Raw genomic sequence first — 21229 nt, 5'->3', positions numbered from 1 at the left:
CCTGGTCTATGTTCCTGTTTCTGCATTGTAATTGTGCCTCATGCGTTTATCAGTCTTGTGCTGCATGTGTTTAAGTTGAGTTTTGCCAGTTCTTTGTCTTTGTTCACCTTTGTCACCTGCATTAAGTCGTTCAGTCTTGATCACTACCCTCCTTGCCGTCCTGCATTTGGTTCCTCAACACACCGGCACGGGACAGAATGAGCCAAAACAAACTGGACCCAGCGTCATTTAAGCCCCGACTGGTCCAACTTGTTGGGGGATACCACCTAAGCTCTGGCTGGTTGACTGGTTCGCAGCGTCAGCAAACTCACTGACCCTTCCTCCAAGTCCTGGCCATGCTAATTCCTGTATCTCACCTTAAAGTCCTGGTCATCCTGTATCTCATTCTCACCTTAAAGTCCTGGTCATAGTTCCTGTATCTCATTCTCACCTTAAAGACCTGGTCATCCTGTATCTCATTCTCATCTTAAAGACCTGGTCATTAAGTCTCTATGTATATCTAAGGATGCTGGGGGAACCGCTGGGGCGACTGTCACAACTGAGACTTATGTCTCATTCAATGTCTTGTTTAGTTTCAGTAATTCTATGTGCATTATGTTTCCTGGTTTTCTTAGTTCTACTATTGGTCTGGGGAGCGTTTAGCCTCCCCAGAACCCAGGCAAATAACTACACTGCTCAAAAAAATAAAGGGAACACTTTGATCCCTTAATTCTTTTGAGTTTTTTCATGAACTGTGTACATAATGCTAACGAAAACTGCTCAAAAGAATTAAGGGATCAAAGTGTTCCCTTTATTTTTGAGCAGTTTATATTCCAAGCTAATGTTTCTCGTGATTCTCTAAAAAAATTAATCCAAGGACACAAATTAATAGGCCGGCTGGCCACTGGGAAGGAGACTTTGGCTCCTTGTGGATTTCAAGATGCACAGTGGCGTTTCTTCGCCGCGTTATGCGCTTCTCTTCCTACATGCAATCTCCTGGGGAACACATGTCACTCCATGCATATGAATGGAGTGAGGTAGTCCATTAATCAACTTTACAAATTGACGTTGTTCATTAAAATGTTTGCCACTTGAAAAGGTAGCTGCAAGAAAACAGTGTCTACTGCAGAAGACACTAAAGAACATGCCGGTTCTTATTCTATTCTATTCTGCTTCTGTTCTATTCCGGTTCTGAGGTTGTACTTTCATTTACATCCTCAAAGGCATTCCTAGGCATAGGGCCAACCTGCGGAGGGGAGGGGGTCAGGGATTGACAGCTGATGGACAACAGCTAGCAACACGGCAGGCTCCATGTGGACTGGAGGATGCAGCATGGTCCATTCTATTCACTGTATAGTGGCTATATACATGCATCAATGCGACATTGTCCATTCTATTCACTGTATAGCGGCTGTATACATGCATCAATGCAGCATGGTCCATTCTATTCACTGTATAGTGGCTGCATACATGCATCAATGCAGCATGGTCCATTCTATTCACTGTATAGTGGCTGCATACATGCATCAATGCATCATGGTCCAGGTCAATACAGTAAAGGTTTTCATCGCACATTACACAAACAAAATATAAATTTATATTATAAAAAATAAAAAATTCTATATATTTATACATCTATATACAGTATATATCTATATAAAATCAAAGACTTACCACGGACATGAACAGGTCAGACACATTTGTTTGTGTACGGACACGTTGATGACCCCTGGTCTGGTCCCATAGCCAGGATGTACGGGCTACGGGATCTAAATGACTTGTCCATGCATGTAAGTGCATGGAGTAAAAATTTACATTTTCCCACATTGACGCTGTCCATTAAACATTTTCACCACAGGATCTGTAGTCGCAGTTATCACTTTGGCTCTCGTTCCCGTGTACATGTTCCCAATGGCACGGAGTAGGTTCAGGTTAGGAGGAACATCGTTGGCCTTGGGTATTTTCATCATCATTCCAGACAGAGTCCAATGAAGTCCATGGCCTGATGATGTACCGAGTCCAATGAAGTCCATGGCCTGATGATGTACAGAGTCCAATTAAGTCCATGGCCTGATGCATATCCAAATGGGTCTTTGAAATGAAGGTTGAGTATCAACAGAACCACAACATTGTCGTCCATCCAGGGGGGAGGGAGGTGGGTGCAGGTGGGTCAGTGCCCACATGGGGGGGGGTGGATGCAGGTGGGTCAGTTCCCACATGGGGGGGTGGATGCAGGTGAGTCAGTGCCCACATGGGGGGGGTGGATGCAGGTGGGTCAGTGCCCACATGGGGGGGGGTGGATGCAGGTGGGTCAGTGCCCACATGGGGGGGTGAATGCAGGTGGGTCAATGCCCACATGGGGGGGTGAATGCAGGTGGGTCAATGCCCACATGGGGGGGGGAATCCAGGTGGGTCAATGCCCACATGGGGGGGTGAATGCAGGTGGGTCAATGCCCACATGGGGGGGGGTGAATGCAGGTGGGTCAACGCCCACATGGGAAGCAACCACTGCTGGAAAATGGTCACTGGTCAGGAGAGGTTGCGTACTTTCTCTCTCCATGCATGGAGAGAGAAAGTACTTTTCCCAAATTGATTGAATTTTGCCACCGGATCTGTAGTCGCGGCATGTATGCGAGTCTATATCAAACTGGGGGTCCTTGAATGCACATTCCCCCGCCTCGGCTGGGGATGGCGTCTAGGACACCAGAATGATCCTCCCATTCCAATCCAGCAAAATGGTCAGTGGCCAGGTGGTCTCCAGCAGTGGTTGTTATTACATTACATTACATTACAGTCATTTATGATTACCATTCATTACCGCCTCCGCAGATGTTTGTCGTAAGGCCTGAACACGGCCCTCTCTCTGTGATAATGACTGTCTGGACGGTTGTCGTTGTGTCGGTCTCTCTCCAGGTCGTCCACGGTGTCTCTCCCTCTCTTCGCCGTCTTGCCAGACTCTCTCTCCCTCCCGCTCTCTTCGATCTTAAAGGAGACCTGCAGGATGTTGTCTCCGACACGATGGCCGTTGAGCCGTGCGATGGCTTCAATGGCCTCTTCGTAGTTCGCCATGGTAACGAAGGCCAACCCCCTGCACTTGTTGGTGCGAAAATCTCTGATGACCTTGACGTCGGTAACGGTGCCAAAGGTTCCGAACATGGTCCGGACGAGTTCCTCGTCGGCGTCCTGGCCCAGGTTGTAGATGAAGATGCGTGGTACAGTCACCCTGTCTATGTCTCCCTGGACAAGCTTGTACGGGGAGGTGATGAGCTCGGCTTCGGCGTGCGTGGTGTCTACGACCTTGGCGACCTTGACCTTTGAGTCGGGGCCCATGCACAGGATGGGTTTGGAGATCTTGATCTCCTCAGTGGCTCCAGGAGGCTTGGTGCCGTTCAGCTGTTTGGTGGCCTCCTCCGCCTGAGCCCGCTTGTCGAAGCGGATGAACGCCGCCCCGCGGGGCTTACCTTCCTCATCGAGGAGCATGCGGGCGTTGATGATTGTTCCGTACGGGGAGAACATCTTTTCTACATCTTCCAGGTTCATGGTCTTCGGCAGGTTGCACACATAGATGTTGGCGTCCTTGATTGCGTCGGAGCTGGGCCGTGCGTATGACACCTTGATGGTTTTGGACTGGAGCTTCTGTCCGTTCAGCGTCTCGATGGCTTTGGCTGCGTCAGCGGGGTTAACGTAGTTGACAAACCCGTACTGCAAACTGTGACCTTTGTTCTTGTCTCTGATGACCTTGGCGGTTTCCACCACGCCGATTCTGCTGAAGAGAGTCATCAAGGCATCTTCAGTGGTACTCTGGGGAAGGTAATTGATTATCAGGTTGGTCCTGAAATCTTTCCCCGCCATGCCTTTACTGGACTCTTCTATCATGTTAAAAAACTATCAATAGGGTTTGAAATAGCTAAAGGGCCATAGACAAAACCTGATTTGCATTTTTAAAAGTTGCAAAGTTAAAAGTACTTTAGTTACACTTGGTTTTATATTGTTTTATATTATTATTGGTGGTGTAAGAGATACTCTCCAGATATGGAAACATACAACTCACAGGACACCTTCGTTTACCTCACCTGTAGCCTAGCAACAGCCGTCGCCAGCTGCTAGGGAGGCTATTTTTCATGTTGCATTCAAATCAATCAATCAATCAATCAGTCTGTCAATATGCCCAAATATGGACGGGTACTGATGTCATAGATGACCGATATCATAGACTGACCTACAAATACTCAGACAATGGGCATTAATAATGGGGTTATGATGTATAATAATGATATAATTATTATAATTATAATAATAATGAGGTTATGATTGAATAAGATTCCTTGTGGATTAGAGATGCACCGATTGCAAAATTATTGGCCGATTCCGATTACCATTAGTCAGTATGCCAGTAGGCCTACCGTTTTTTCCGATATCGATTTTCTATCTAAGAACTAGAGCAATTTTTCTCAGGCCGAATACAAGTACTTAATTTTGTGCACTCGCCGATACTATTACAATGGTACAATATCCAAAATCACAGACGATATCCAGTCCAATATCATGATATAGAAATAATATTGATGCCCTGCCCATGCACGAAAGGCCTAAAACGATTACAAAAAATATTAAAAAGCATGCACATATATATGTGTATGTATATATATATATATATATATATATATATATATATATATATATATATATATATATATATATATACTACTGCTACTGTTATAGAGCTATATATTTTATTTTCAAATGGCAATGTTTTTTAACAAACAAAATCTTATCTTAATCCAATAACTTTCTTATTTTGACTAAAAGCAAATAGGCAACTACTTTTCCAAGGTTAGTGACACACAGGTATTATTATACTACACAGGTATTCATCAGAGATAGTACTCTGACTTCTTATACTACACAGTCCACCAGAGGTAGTACTCTGACCTCTTATACTACACAGTCCACCAGCGTTAGGACTCTGACTTCTTATACTACACAAGGCTAGTGACACACAGGTATTTGTACCCTGATGTTCAAGAAGAGGAACAAAGTAGATATGTTGCATCTCAAAGTTTCAAGGCAGGCACAACGTCAGCAGAGGGCCTGTGCCCCGAGAGGCAGATCAGCCAAAAAGATACATCGGTACGTCGGTCTCTGAACAAGACACTGTAATTACACCTGCTACAATGGAGCTGCTCTGATAGCGATCATTCTGGGCAGCTCCCGTGTGTGCATGCGACAGCTCTCCCAGAACCTGATGCAAATGAAGTGGCCTTGGCCAGTTTGCCATGCTGAATAAAACATCACCACTGGGACCGAGTTCAGTTTGAAAAACACATCCAGAGGGTTGAACACTGAACATCACAGACACATCCAGAGGGTTGAACACTGCACATCACAGACAAAACAGGGCAGCAGCAGGATGCTTTTGCTGCTTCACACTTGCAGATGCAAAAGATACGAGGTACACAGCATATCTGTTGCTTAGTATCTGAAGTTGAAGCCAGCTCAACTTATTTGTAGCCGTTGTAGCTTTTGTAGCAGCTACAAAAAAAAATGTCGCTGGCTTCAATAATTGAAAATGAATGGTAGAGTGCATCTTTGTAGCTGCCAGTGTCATGTTATTTTTGAAGCAATAAAATCCTCACTCCTGACGCGATTGACGGAGATATTTGATTCTTGAGCATTATGCCCGAATTATACTTGGCTGTGCGCCGTCTTGTATTACGACGTGCTGTGAACTTGAAGATCGGCTATTTTCCGTGCCCAAGTAAGTATAATTCAGGCTTTACCGACCGTGCCTACATGTACTGTACCAGGATGCATTTCGCTTTCACGGGCCAATTGTGTTCATGTAGACGCTCAACAAAGCCAAATGCACCACGGTGGATTCTAACCGACGACCTCCGTGGTGGTGGGCAGCTACTTTACCACTGCGCCACCCGAGCACACTAGTTTAACCACTTTAACCCTATATACAGTACATCAGCTATTTGAAAATAGCCGATCTACAAGCTTACAACGCTTTGACTTCCTTAAGTACATTAGAAGGAAGCTGCTCAGTGCAGCACACTTCAGCCCACTCTGCATTGGATTCTTCTCTTAGGGTACCTCTTGTCCTATATGTAGGATTTATTTTTCTTTGTTTCATGGTCGTTTGTACAATTTGTTGCGTGTTGTTCTATGTCTCAAGGTGGACCACAATGGAAACAAGCTTCAGCTTTTTTGTGTATAATCCACGTTGGCGTTTTCCTTACCATGACATTGTTGTGATTTTGTTTTTAAACTGCCAATAAAGTATTCAGTGATTTTGTTTTTAAACTGCCGATAAAGAATTCTATACTACTTACAGGTGCATTAGAAGGAGTCTGCTCAGTGCAGTACACGTACAGGTGGAGTTGTTCCGAAAAGCTGCCGATACCACGTAATTTATCACATGATGATATGTAATTTACAGCAATCAATTAAATTGTCTTTGGAATGCTTCAGTTGATGTTGCACTACTGTTTTATACTCTTACTGTACTAGTTACATTATTATTTTACTAACTTGTAGCTGCACTTTCACAATTAATGGAAATGTTATTTATTACTATATCAGTGCTTCTCAAACGTTAGAATTTCAAGGACCCCTGTAACTCTGAGAGTGTACAAATGGAACCAAATGGACCCGTAAGGGTCCATTTGGTTTCATTTGCACACTGTCAGAGTTACAGACCTATAAGGGTCCATTTGGAACCCCCTCAAGGAACCCTGAGAGTCCATGGACCCCACTTTGAGAACCACTGTCCTAGATTATTATTTTATTTTTACACAGACACTGATATCGGACCAATAAATGGAATCAGTATCGGGAAGGAAAAAAATGGCTTCGGTACAACTGTACTTACAGGTACATGAGGAGGAGGCTGCTCATCACCAGAACGAAGCGGCTCAGGGTGGAGTAGAAGTACACGATGCTGAGGAACACGCCCAGCCGCGCCACAGTGTACACCCAGTCCAGCCAGTCGCGCTCCACGTCCTCCTCGTCCTCCATCACCGGCCCGCCCTGCGCGTTCATCCGCAGGTTCTGGTTGGCCGCCGCGGGGTCGATGAAGGCGCCGTCCTGGGCCCCTGCGACGTTCTGGTTGGCCGGCAGGGCCTCGATGGGGTTCTGGTTGTTGGGTAAGGCGGCCGGGACAGGCGCTTGGTGGTGGGCGGGAACCGGAGGGTACGGGCCGAAGGTCGTGGCGGCCGGCGCCAAGGACGCTGTGCTGTGTCCTGCTGCTGCCAAAGCTGCATGGCTATTTGGTCGAGAACAAGGAGGACATTTTAGACCGAGTTCGTAAGAGTAAAGGTCCTTACACACCGGGGCGAATTCTTCATGCGAATAAATACGTTTTTTTTTTAAACCTTATAAAGTCAATGCAAGCGTCCACATCAGTTTCGCGAAGCGAAAAAGCGACTTTTAATTATTCGGAACGAGTCCGAATTTTGCGTATATTCGCATATTCACCGGTGTGTAAGGACCTTTACGATCACGAATAGTCATGGTGCACATCCTGAACCTATAAAGGCCAGGTGATGGATAAAAGAACCAGTCTGGGGCGCCGATGGCCTAGTGGTTAAGGTGAGCCTGCCTATATATACCACATACTGTATAGGCTCTAATGCAGCCTGACAGCCTTTGCTGTGTGTCATTCCCTGTCTCTCTCCCTGTCTCTCTATCCCCAGTTTCCTGTCTCTCTCTACTACACTATCCAATTAAAGGCAGAACCCCCCCCCCCCCCCCCCCACCCAAAAAAAGGACCAGTCCAGCAAAAGATGGAAAATATCTGTGCCACAATTGCAATCTGATGATATTTTCGCAGATATATTTTTTTCTTTTATAAACACACAATGTACTGTACTCACACACAAGTTTCCTTGACTGCTATTCAGACTAAAAAGATTTGGCCTGTTTCTTGTGTGTTTGATAAGTATACTCATGCAAGTGCATTATATCGTCATTTTGGATTTTTATTGTAATTAGACTGGCGTATTGTCAGCAAATCTGTGTAAAAAAGGAAATAAAATGAATTGAACCTAAGAGACATTAAAACATCTATAACGTCAGACTCACTATTGCATGTAATACTGTCGAGCGTAGACGTGCTGGAGCCAGAGGAGCTGTTGAGGGCTGTACAAGGAGTAGGTAGGGAAGGCTGGCTGGGCCATCTCTGCTACACCAGGCCTAGAGACAGAAAGAGTGAGAGATGAGGAAAGAAAGAAAGATGGGAGGGGTAGAGAGAGAGAAAAAGAGAGAAAGAGAGAGAGAACAAGAGTCAAACAAAACGAATAATTCTTGCTCATGTTGAATGTTGATTTATTTCCCACATGCCAAAGTCATACTTTGGTGAAAGAAAAACCTAATGATATTATTCACTCAGTTTATTTATTGTTTATTTATTCAACAGCAAAGGCACACACCGTCCAAAAACAAAGATGTCTTGACAGTAACAATAGCTGGATACTTGTTTTGACTATAGCAATAGGTACACATAATATGACATAATTTATGAATATAGAAATAGGTATATCAGAGATTATTTATGACTATACCAATTAGGTATATTCAGAAATGATACTTGACCCTAGCAATAGGTATATCAGACATTATCTTTGACAAATCCCAGTTGATACAGTCAATAATGTCTGCTATATCAGCACAAGCACAAATAATGTCCGACATTATTTGTACCAATATCACATTTGTTTTTTAACTGTACCAAAGGGAATATCAGACATTTTCAAAGTTGAAATAGACAGGCACCTAGTGGACCCCTTAATTGTATGTTTGACTTACAATGCAATGCCAGGCCAAGCCGGTGTTTGTGTTTGTGTGTGATCTGGTTGTGGAGTAGAGGCTGCTGGGGCTGCATGCCTTCTCTGCCTCAGCTCTGGTGTTGTTGGGGTACTTTGTACAGGTGGTGTTGTTGGGGTACTTTGTACAGGCGGTGGTGTTGGGGTACTTTGTACAGGCGGTGGTGTTGGGGTACTTTGTACAGGAGAGGAGGGGCTGCGATCGAGGGAAGTAGAGCTGGACGTGGAGGTCTCTACTGTGGAGGCTGATTCTGTCTCTCTGACCTGAAAAGAAAGAAAGAAATGATGTCAGACTACTCTGGTAAAAGGTACACACTGATAAACACATGCACATTTGATATGGTGGTTCCTAGACAAACCTGCCTTATAATCAAACGATAATCAGATCAGTTTCAGTTCAGTTTATTTTATAGTGCAACATCACCCCAAGGGGTCTCTGTGCACTGCAAGTCATACAACAAAAACACAGTAGCAAAGAAGCACAGTAAAATGTGCCAGCACGTATGGTCAAACAATTACCATGCAGTAGTGCACAGCTGAAAAATTTACAGATCAGCAAAAAAGAAAAGAAAATGTACAACACAGTGAAAGAAGAGGTGGTCATAGCAATGAATTCAATAAAACTAGGGGGAACCGTAACGCAAGGAAAAAAAGATGGGGTTTTAGCGTAGATTCAAAAATGTCCAAAGAGTCGGCATCTCTAACAGCTGGAGGGAGAGCATTCCAGAGACAGGGGGCGCTCTGCCCCCAACAGTTTTTTTTTTTTTCAGTCACAAAATTATATTTTGTGACTGTGAGGTGACCAGCATCCTGGGAGCGTAGTGGTCATTCAGGGATGTATGGTTCTATTAAACTGGACATGAAGGATGGAGCAAGTCTATCTAAGGCTTGTATAGGTCATGAGCAGCACCTTGAAGTCGGTTCTGGTCTGTATCGGCGGCCAGTGTAATGCTATGAGTGTTGGCAGGGGCGTAGCACCAAATTCTGGGCCCTGGGGACAAAGATTCACTGTGGGCCCCCCTATGATTTTTTTTCTTTAAAAAATACAAAAAAAACACTTTTTTTTTTTTTTTTTTTAGGGGGCCCTAGTAACTCAGTCCCACTTACACCCCCCCTGTGACGCCCCTGAGTGTTGGTGTGATGTGGTTGAATTTCCTTTTCCTAGTTAGTACTACAGTATGTTAGTACTGTAGATAATAAACCAAATGTGTTATGAAATGAAGTGAGGGAGGCAGCGCCCACATGCACTAATCACAACCTTTGTTAAAATGTCGTTGAAAAATATAAAATTGACAATTAACTGATTAACAATGTGTATCTTAGATACACATTGTTAAGTATATATATGTTCAGGCAGATTAGTATTTGAAAAACATTTAGATATAGGGAAAACAGCCAATCTACAAGCTCACAATGTGTCGCATCGGCTATTTTCCCTACTTTTGTGCGACACTCATGTATGGTGAGGAAGGGCATTCATTTACTAAAAAAATCTACAACAAAAAGTTGAAAATTTGATATACTGTAAGAGGTTTCTTCCTGTCAGCAACGATATACTGGTGCACCCTTAACTTAACGACTTCCGTCTTAGTGTCACTATTTGTGTCTTTATAGGCAAAATCATTCCAAAAATAAGAAGAATTTTCAAACATATCGAACATAGCAGATCTACAAGCTCACAACATGATGCAACGCTTTGTGAGCTTATAACTAGATCTGCCATTTTCGCAATTTCCTCATACAACTAATTATGCAGGGCTTAAAAGGTTAATTTATTTTCTTTTTTTAACTCTGCAACTCTGCAGTTTGTCTGAGGGGGATGTGTGCTCTCTTGTTAACGTCAAGTACATGGAAATTTCATGTGGTGAGCCTGGGGACACTGAGGGCTTCTGAAAGTGATGTGAAACTGAAGTCATCTACATTTAACTGCATTTGAGATCTCATATCTGCACTTGACTGAACACTCCTCGGTTGGTTGCTAATGAGATATGAGCTGTGCAGCTGTTCTTCTACCAGAGAGGCACAAGATTATTTAGAGGCCCACTGATGCCACATTTTAGTGTCCGATGCCAATCCCGATTTTGGAGAGTCCTAGCCCACCGATTACGGATGTTCTGAGCGATCATTTTTCCAAAATTATTTTATTTAACCACTATTTACGTTTTTATTTTATTTTATTGCCGATTGGCTAATTTTGGAAATCTTTTAAAGCTTTTGAAAATGTGACTTTTCACTGTACTATCCAATAAAGGCAGAAAAGCCCAAAAGAAATTATATCAAATTAAAAAAAGGTTTGATTGGAGTTCCTGAATACAGGCAGGTGCCACATCAATATGTAAAGCAACATGCAAATCAAGTGTTACACCAACGTATCACAGTGTGTATCTACAACCTGTAAATAAATCTTGCTCACAACAGAGCAGCACAGATGGCTGTATACTGTACATTCTGTATCCCGGATGCTAAATTATTCTCTCATCATATTCTGTACTTTCTTGCTAAAGTTGCTGTTGTTTTGTTTTCCGTTTACTTTTTCTTGTAATACACCCTGTTATTTTACAGGTACATTCGACGGCATATGCTAGCGACTAGAGGCTGCTATAAGATACCAAGGATGCGTCAGTGATGTCACTGTCATGCGACAATTGTAACAATTGTCGAGATGACATTATGTTGGCTACGCAGCGAGGTTTCAAAGGCCTTCAGTGCACACTGCTTTGGTTGTGTATTATTTCTCTGTTATTATTATAACAGAGAAATAATATTATAATAATTATCATAACACAGTCAAACTTTATTATTCGCTCTGAACTCTGACAAGTGACTCGTCTTCTGTCACATGACATCCTCTATCTCTCAAAGCCCCATAGTCCACAGCGCTCCCTTGAGGCACCTAGGTACCATTACAGTTGAATTGAAGTGTACTCGGGTACGGAAGAATCATGGCCAATGTGAATGCTGGCCAAGGGGAGGGCCATCGTACTCGGGAACGGTTCGAATCAATCGGACCCAGTGAGACTCCGCCCTCGTGACCCATAAAAGCTATCATTTAGTCACCCTGATGAAGGCTGAGTTCCCCCTTTTTTCCCCCCACATTTTTGCCATGCATTAGCCATAACAATAAAGGATTTAACATTTTGTATATTCATATAAGAGTGCCTTGGTCACTGTTCTTTTTTGTTCAACTTTGTCACCCTTGTACCAAAGAGCACCTTGTTTGGATATTCATTCATTTGACAAACATACATGCTCCTCTCTCTGTGTTTTCTATCTATCTATAACCACCTGTTTGTGAGGATTACTCAACTGACTTGCATGTGTTCCAGGAAATCATTTGTGCAAGTGGGCCAGTGACAACATTCTCAGTTACCAACATCTTTCAAAGATACAAAAATGTATGTCGCGGTTTTTAATAAACCGGAGGGATCCATATGGTTCCATTTGTACACTCAGAGTTATGGTGGTCTTTGAAATAAAAACTGCTCTAAACCACCATTTCTCAAAAAGTGGGTCGGGAGGACCCATTTTTTGAGTAAACATCCCCATTTTTTATTATTATTATTTTAAAATAATTTCTCTTTTGAAGAAATTTCATAAATATATACATCTATTATAATTTTTTTAAGAAGTAGTGAAAATAGCAGATCTACAAGCTCACAACGTGTCATTTTCACTAGTTTGGATCCTGGGGAGACATTTCTATTTTGTGTCTCGAGCTAAAAAGTGTGAGAAGCACTGCTCTAAACTACTTTGAGTTGTACACATGTACCAGTGGAATAAAAATCACCTTAGGTCTGGCTCCCAGGGGTCCTCTGGCTGGGGCCCGAGCAGAACACACCAGGTGTAGCGTGGGAGCGCAGTCAGTCTGGGACGGCAGAGATAAACAACAGATTAACAAGGGTTACGTGGCAACACAACACATGCTGCTGATAGTGATAGCGCACACACGCAGGAGAGAAGTAGTACTATACTAAAATGTATACGTGTCCAGACTGCTTTCAAACGCTGTTAGAACTTATATCAAAAAGGCATGTAGGCCAAAGTATTACATTTTATATTAGTATCAATGTATTATTCACAGGTAATACATCTTTAATCAAGTGTTACAGTGCAGCCACAATTTAACACATTTGAATAGCACAGGAACGGTATAGAACAAAACAGTAGTGGAATATCAACTTAAAAAGTCAACATTCAAAATAAACAATCATTGTTTAGTGTAAATGAGCTATCATCATGTAAATTATGTGATACCAGATACCCGCTCCTGCATGTTTGGCAGCATGTCAGAGGGCATTTCCTTCCTATACCGGTATCGGTACAACTCTAGCCTTGGGTTTGGGCAGAACGGAGCAGAAAACATAAGGAAGAATTCCTATTCCTTCGTTCTCTGATGTCAACAACTGAACCACCAGGTCAAATTGACAATCCAAAGTTACTTGGCAATAAACATCACTCAGATTTTGCAACAACTAGGCCGGTCACAATTATTACATAATCGTCTAATCACAACTATTTGGGATAATAGCAATTATTTTGCATAATCGCTTCCATGTTGAACATTTTTCATACATTTTCAAATATTAAAAAAAGCAGAAATAACAGATCTATAAGCTTGTATATCATATTTCTAAGTATACAATTATTAAATGTTAGTAATTTATTTGTATACCGGTATTTCAGTTGCATCTGCTCTGTGCATTTTTTTATTACAAAGCCTAAAAGGCTAAATTAAGAAGTTCAATGCCGATTCCAATGTTCAATGCCAAAAACACAATTAAATCGTTAATCGCAATTATTTGTGTGACAATTAATCGTAACTTAAATGTTGTAATCGTGACAGCCCTAGCAACAACCCCACAAGCTTTCCGGCAGCCATACAGGAGTATGGGACAGAACTAGACAGCAGACATCACATGGGAGTTCTTATGAGCAGATAGCATATTTGATGGCATAGTATGCTTTTTTAATAAACACACCTCCAGAACTACAGTCATCAAGCTGCAACGCAGCCCCTCTGTCTGAACTCATTTTCTCTAAACAGAGGATTCTCACTGAAAACAACAGGTGGCTCCATACTGATGTATACCTTTGTGGACTTCTGTCACTGTCTGGATCCGTTTACAGGTTATCTTTTCTCTCCAGTAACATGAGCCACTATGGGGATTCATAGATTAAACCATGTTGCAAAACACGAGAAATACGAGCTTATATACTACTGACCGACCCTTCAGTGCCGGCTTCAGGCAAAGCAGGTTTTTAGGTCAAGGATTGACCTAACTATTTATAGTTGACTTGACTTTTTATAAACGTATTGTTTATAAATAGTAATTTATTTTGGCCATCGCCTTGGCCATCGTAGTCAGATAATGGTTGCCTTAAGACAGGCAGCCTACATACAACCTCATTGTTCCTCAACTGCAAAAGTCAGGTAAAATAATTACGACCGGGCTTCCAGGCTTCAGGGGACCACGTGCTCCTTGTGGGTCGCAAAAGCCCGGTTCGGGTCCGACTCCCATCATGTCTTGCATGTCTCCCTTCTCTCTGACCTCGGTTTCCTGTCTTTCTACACTCTACTACTGTACCTAAAAGTAAAAAAATATTTCAAGGAAGAAATCAAGATGGGGGATTCCCCCATTTTGGATGAGCGGGTACATGACCATGATGGAACTTTTTTACATTCACCTGTAATATATAAAACTAGAAAATGTGCTCCTCGGAGCACAAGTCTCCGCCAGCAGACTATAGCAATTATATTATCATAGCAATAACTAATGAGATACAGTAGAGTAAAGTATATATATATTTTAGTTAAATAAAAAGGTGTATGTTAAAGAAATATTTATTCAAAAAAAAATTATTTAAAAATCATATTTTGTCTTCTGTTTAAAAAAATGTTTAAAAAAATGTTTAAAAAAATGTTTTAAAAAATGTTTAAAAAAATGTTTAAAAGAATGTTTAAAAAAATGTTTAAAAAAATGTTTAAAAAAAGATAGGATGAAAAAAAGAGATCCAAAAAATTATTTATTTATGTATTTCTTACAAAAATGTATATACTATGACGCATCTGATATATATCAATTATATTATCATAATACAGTAGAGTAAAAGATATATATTTTACCCTACTGTATCTCATTAGTTATTGCTCTTGTGGTATGGTTGTCATCGCTTCCCACACTTGTCTGTCTTCTTCATCTTCATTGTCTTGAACAGTTTCAGCAGTTGATTGGTGTGTTTGATCAGCTTTGGCCTTCTGCGCCTTTGTTTGACCAATGTTAGGTGACACACATTTTTATAGGATTGTATTTCGTCATGCGTCCCTCTAGCCAATCAGAGACATTGATGTCAACATATTGACACGTATTAAGAGTTCGGCTTTGTTGTGGGATCATTTCAACTCTAGTCCTCTTCTATGTTACAATTGTAGATGAGTATGCTTTCTTAGCTTTGGCCTTCTGCGCCTTTGCTTGACCAATGTTAGGTGTTCTCAGAGGGAAACACACACGCACAGACGGGTGACTTGGACTTACTGAAGGTACTGTTCCAATCAAGTCTGATTGATCCTGTTTTACCTCACTTCAAAAAGTAGGTGCTTTTTGAAGTGACACACCTATTTATAGAATTTTATTTCGTCACGCGTCCCTCTAGCCAATCAGAGGCATTGGTGTCAACAAATTGACACGTGTCACGTGGAGCTTGCCCAATGTTAGCTTGGCTAACAATGTTTGCTCACACAAAGCGAAAACATATTCTCCACCTTCGGCGGAGACAATAAAACCATGAAAGAACTTTTATTGCACCTATAATTAAAATAAGATTATGAAGGAACTTTTTTTTTCATCTATATGAAACACGAGGGATTTGGGGTTTTATTTGCACCTCTTTCAGTTTTTTAAGGTTATCTAATGGTGAGCACTGAGCAGATCACCCTTTTTCACTAATCCTCTCTTTTTTTAAAGATATTTTTTGGCTTTTTCAGCCATTATTGATAGTATACAGTATACAGACAGGAAATGGGGAGTGACTGGAACCCGCGACACGCTGTCAGACTGCAATGAGCCACTACGCCAGCCACCCAGGCCCCTTTCCACTAATGACTAATCTAATCATTATACCATGCAAACCTTAACAGGGCTTCCACTACAGGAAGCAGATGTCAAAATTCACTGCATTGAGGTTTGTGTTGATAAGCAAATGCAGCTAGACAGAATTGCACTGCCATGCACACAGTCGCACACACACGCACACACACCTGTCTGAAGATATCTCTCAGGTGTAGGTGGTCAGGCAGTAGTTTCCCAGAGTAGATCAGTCTTTGGTCACTCACCGCCTGAACGCAATGGAGAGAAATGGGTTGGAGTGAGTAAGAATATAAAACGTTATTTATTAAGCACTTTTTAAAAACGTGCTTCACATAAGAGAATAGTGAGATACAAACAGAAGTACACAAGCGTTCAGAAAAAGATAAGAGCCTTGAGGTAAGAGATAAGAGACTTGTAAAGAAGTAACTTTAGCGAATATTCATTCGCTTGATTCTACATAGCATTCAGATGAACAATCTGTTGTTCCAGAAGATGCTTCTCTCCTGTGCCATGGTATGGTGTGTGCTGGGTGGAAGGGCTTTGAGTGAGTGATGCCTGCCTCTAGCAACAGTAACGCTCTCTAACACCATGGCCTTCAGTCAGTCATTGATCATGCTCCATGGTTCCACTCATTAAGCATGATGGCAATTAAGCCTGGCTATGGCAGGGGAAACAGGCTGATTGATTGAGCTACAAATCACAAACTTGACAAAATTGAACTGCACATTTGTCACGACAGAATTCTATGAACTAGTAGTTTATAGCTATAGTTAAAGCTGCAATCCGGAACTTATTTTCTTATAATAATATCTACAATTTATATAGCGCTTTTCTAAGTACCCAAAGACGCTATACGTGGGGGGCATGAGAAAACAACAAAGAAAAACAACGTTATTAGGGGAGGAAAAAACACAAAGAAAAGGCTAAGACTAATGAATAAAATCAATAAAAACAGTGGAATGATGAGAAGGGGGGTGGAGTTAGCTGCGGAAAGCCATATTGAAGTGGTGGGTTTTGAAGGTTTGGAGGGTGGGGGATTTTTATGACTAGAACCTTTTTTTTATGAATCTTTATGGTAAAGAATGTTAATACGTTATGACTAGCACATCTGCAGTGGTTGGAGGAGATCTCCCTACTCTTCTACTGAGACATTTAGACCCTGGTGTCTGGTGTCAGGTAGGACACCTACTGGTTGACACGTAGTACTGCCTGAAACTCATAAGGAGTGGTGGAAAGTAACTAAGTACATTTACTCAAGTACTGTACTTAAGTAAAAATGTGTATGTATTTCTACAATACTTTTTTACTTCTACTCCAGTACATCTCAGAGGCAAATAGTGTACTTTTATTCAAATTATTTGAAAATGTTCATACCTAATTACTTTGTAGATTTAGAAAAGCTTGTAGATCTGCTATCTTCAAAGTATTTTATACATTTTGAAACTTGCGAAATGGGACATTCTGCATAATACTTTTACTTTTGGTTTTGGTACTCTTTGGTACTCTTGGTATATTTTGAGGCCAATACTTTTGCACTTTTAGTCAAGTCAGTTGTGAATACCGGACTTTTGCTTACAACAGAGTATATTTCTACATAGTGGTATTAGTTTTACTCAAGTAAAAAATGTGAGTACTTCTTCCACCACTGAAACTCATAAGCGCCATTATCTCCCCTGGCAGGCCAAGTGGTAGATGTTTTGTCTCCCCACACGTGAGACTTGGGTTGGAAATCCCGGAGAAGACATTAAAACTTAAGGATTGCAGCTTTAATGAAAGTCGGACCTGTTCAGTAAAAGTAGGGTCTGCAGAATAATGGCTTGCTTGCCATACTGGTATCTCAAGAAAGACCTTCAACTTTTAATCTCTTTCTTCTTATCAACGTATTTCTCACAACTTGCCACCAGCAACCACAAACTGGTGGCTACAGGCTATAGTCGCCTGGACGCATGTCATGTCCTTCAGGATACAGTCAGATAGTCTTGCCTACAGGAGTTAAACCACTTCACCCATTCAAACCGGGAACGCATCTGTGTAACCCACTTTAACCATTATTTTATACTTTGGCTATTCAAAAATAGCAGATATACAAGCTTGTAGATCAGCTATTTTTCTTTAATTTGTGAAAGTTTGTGCAAATCTTTGAATATATATATATTTTTACAGCGAACATTTTTAACTCAAATCTTTGCTTCTGGGGAGGTCCCTGGAACAACATATTTTGAGATGGGGGTCCAAATACAAATCCTTTGGGGGGTCCTTGACATGACAAAGTTAGGATTTAGAGGACATTAAATGTCTCAATTCGTTGCTTCTGGGGATTCTACACATTTTGTAGAATCCCCAGAAGCAAAGATTTGAGTTACAAATGTTCATTTTTCAAAAAATAGCAGATCTATAGTGCCGTGCTTTGAGCTTGTATATCTGCTAATTTTGAATAGCCAAAGAAATCTGAAAAGTGACAGAGATGCGTTCCCGGATTGAATGGGTTAACCCCCATATGGTTTAGTCCCTCAGTCTCTCAGGGCTCTATACTAGTGTACTTTCTATTTTCTGTTAATGTGGGGAAAGCTTTAGCTGAAAATAGCCAACGCAACGTGTTGCGTTGTGAGCTTGTCGATCTGCTATTTTCAGCGAAAGCTTTCCCCACAATAAGGGTGCTGGGGTTTAAGTGGTTAAAGTGAAAGCCAGAGAGTTGTTATGGACACTTTTAACACCAGGGATCAGAATTCCCCAGCTTCAAGGATCTAGTTATGTAATCACCTGTGTTTTTACACACACACAAAAACACATTCTCAGAGTTAAAGGGCTGCTGTTAACTTCCTTATTACAATTACGGGACTTTACGAGATTATACAAGCTGTGGGGAAACATTCTAAGAATCTCCCAGGTCATTTTGGGGAGAAATAATGCAACTCAGTAACACAGTAAAATCCTAAGTGTTAAAAGGTGCAATTCTGAATATATTTTAACAAATAAAAATTTTAAGTAACCTATATGTATGGTGGTATGTTAAATGTAGACATGTTACACCTATACCTTGTTGTTATACCTTTCAAGCCGGGACAGCATCTGCATCACATAGTTGTTGTATATATAAAGCAACATTCATGTTTTTTCAGAAAACCTAGGTCAGGAGACTCAGGATTTAGAAGGCATTTTTAGAATAGGCCTAAAGATCTAAATGGGTTAATACAATAGAACTAGTAGCCTGCCTGGTGGGCTACTCTTCCACTGAGAAATCTACATACTATTTATTTCACTATACCATGTTATATCACTAGTGAATGCACTAACCGTGTTTTTATGCTGAAAAGCATATTTTCTTATTTGTTTTTATATTTGTAAACTTGTTTTTGCTTTTTGTATGTATATTATTCTGTGTGGAGTCTTTGGACCCCAGGAAGAATGGCTGTCGCCAGGTCAGGTGTAACAGCTAATGGGGATCCTAAACAAACTCAAACCCCAGGTTCGAATCCCGGGTAGGACATAATCATGATCATTGTACAGTCAGTGTGTAGTAGTAGTAGTAGGCAACACTACAGTAATAATGCCAGGCCCAGAGGTGCAGGCAGCAGGGGATCCTCAGCCAGCTTGCTTTCACATTCCATAACAAGACAGAAGTAACTGCTGGGACGTTAGCTTAGCTACACAATGCTAGCGTGTCATCCAGTTCACAGCCTTTTTAATAATGATAAAACATGAATAACTCACGGGTTGAGACGGGTAGACAGCAGACAGATGTCTCTTCAGATCCACCACGGTCCAGTCCATGTCCACCCCGTCCACGGTCTGGTCCCCGTGGGCCAGGTTGGGCGTTTTGATCACGAACGTGATGGTCTTTTGTTGAAAGCCTCCCCGATCCATTTTATAACCCCTCTCTCTTTTCTGTCTCTATTCTGTGATGTTTCGCACGAGAACCTCGATACAACGTAACTAACACGACCTCGAGACAGATCGAAGAACTTATTTAATACCGACCCGATCACCAGGAAACGTGTCACCGTGTTGCAATAAAAGGGAAGTTAAAGTAATCTGTTGCTGACTGCTGTCACACACGGAAAAACAACACAGAGAGAGAGGCGTCAATGTAGCCAGAGGAATGTTGTTTCCAAACACACTGTGGCCGCTCCTGATTGGCTGACAGGGCGCGTGTGATCGGACGTGGAGGCTCGGGTGTACTTTCATGGTTGCGCATGCGCAACGCTGTAGCTCAAGGGTGGCAACCATGCAACCTTTAGGCACTGATGCCAACATTGGCACAGGCCTGGGGGAGGGTTGTGACTGGCACACTGGCATAAGTGTGAGAGAGAGGATTTGTCTTTTAAAATTAAATATATAAAAAAAAAAAAGGTCAGTTAAATTTAGTTCCCTCACATCTGTATACAAATTTCATCCTGCACATAATTCTACATTCATTCAAACTCCTAACTCTGACTGGCGAGGGAGTCTGGGAGATAGGTGGGTTATTGCTCTGAGTCTAATGATCATTACATCATGATACTGTGTATGCTGCATGTTGCCTGTTTCTACTTTTAAGTGAAAATGCCACAAGAAAATATTTATCTCAACAGCGCCTTCTCTCATATACGGCCTTATCGCTGCAAAAAAATTGATACTATTATTTTGGAAGAAGAAAGAGGCCCCCACAATCAAACTCTGGCTCAATGAGATGACAGAATCCTTACATTTAGAAAGAATCAGATTTATACTCAAAGACAAACTGAAAGATTTTGAAAAGATTTGGAAGCCTTTAGTCTCCTTTCTTAAAGGTTGATAGGCTAATCCTTGTGGATGACCCGTGTCGCACGTAATCTGGGGCAGCACTTCTGGGGAGGGGGAAGGGAGGCGGGAGGCGGGAGGGTCCCTTTGTTTTTTGCTTAAGTTTGAGTGTATTCTTTTCATGTTACCCGTCTATTTTGTGTATATGTCTGTTGGTTTTTGTTAAAAAAAAAGGAAGCAATCCATATGTATAAACAGAAATGTATAATATTACCCTGTGCTTCACAATAAAAAGATTTGAAACAAGAAGTTGGAAATAGGAAATGTTTATGTGATAAACATTTCCTAACATTTCATAATTAAACTTAATGTTGATATGGCACACTGATTATCAAGAAAATAAAAACATGGCACTTCATGTCAAAAAGGTTGCTGACCCCTGCTTGACCCCGATCATCATCCCATCGTCCAGTGGTTCTCAAACTTTTTAATGTCAAGGAAGGACACCCCCCCCCATCCCCAAATGGATAAAAGAAGAGTGGGCACTGTGGAAGAGTGGGCACCTCGATGTAAAATGTACTATTTTGTCCAGAATGCTCTAAAGTAATGTAAAGTATA

At 41.5% G+C, this 21229-nt stretch overlaps 2 protein-coding genes across 2 annotated transcripts in view; both read right to left on the bottom strand.

Moving 5' to 3' along the window:
* The window catches only part of herpud1 (homocysteine-inducible, endoplasmic reticulum stress-inducible, ubiquitin-like domain member 1), a 32456-nt gene extending 12512 nt beyond the window's left edge, over window positions 1–19944 (bottom strand). Inside the window, exons 1-6 of the mRNA XM_080437559.1 lie at window positions 19604–19944; window positions 16063–16140; window positions 12595–12672; window positions 8791–9071; window positions 8068–8178; window positions 6857–7249 (exon numbers count right to left, since the gene is read on the bottom strand). Of these exons, the coding sequence (XP_080293685.1) occupies window positions 6857–7249; window positions 8068–8178; window positions 8791–9071; window positions 12595–12672; window positions 16063–16140; window positions 19604–19756 (1094 nt within the window). The 5' untranslated portion in view covers window positions 19757–19944. The remainder of the gene's footprint in view (window positions 1–6856; window positions 7250–8067; window positions 8179–8790; window positions 9072–12594; window positions 12673–16062; window positions 16141–19603) is intronic.
* On the bottom strand, window positions 2794–3831 carry LOC308091579 (ELAV-like protein 1; the record flags this gene model as incomplete). Its single annotated transcript, XM_080437242.1, has 1 exon — window positions 2794–3831. The coding sequence occupies one exon, from the start codon at window positions 3829–3831 to the stop codon at window positions 2794–2796; it is 1038 nt and encodes a 345-aa protein (XP_080293368.1).
* Window positions 19945–21229: the final 1285 nt, after the last annotated feature.

Source organism: Gymnoscopelus braueri (assembly GCF_963280865.1).
Source record: "Gymnoscopelus braueri genome assembly, chromosome: 9".
NCBI classification, from domain to species: Eukaryota; Metazoa; Chordata; class Actinopteri; order Myctophiformes; family Myctophidae; genus Gymnoscopelus; species Gymnoscopelus braueri.
The sequence above is the reverse complement of the archived record's forward strand: the minus strand, read 5'-3'. Positions and strand labels throughout refer to the sequence as shown.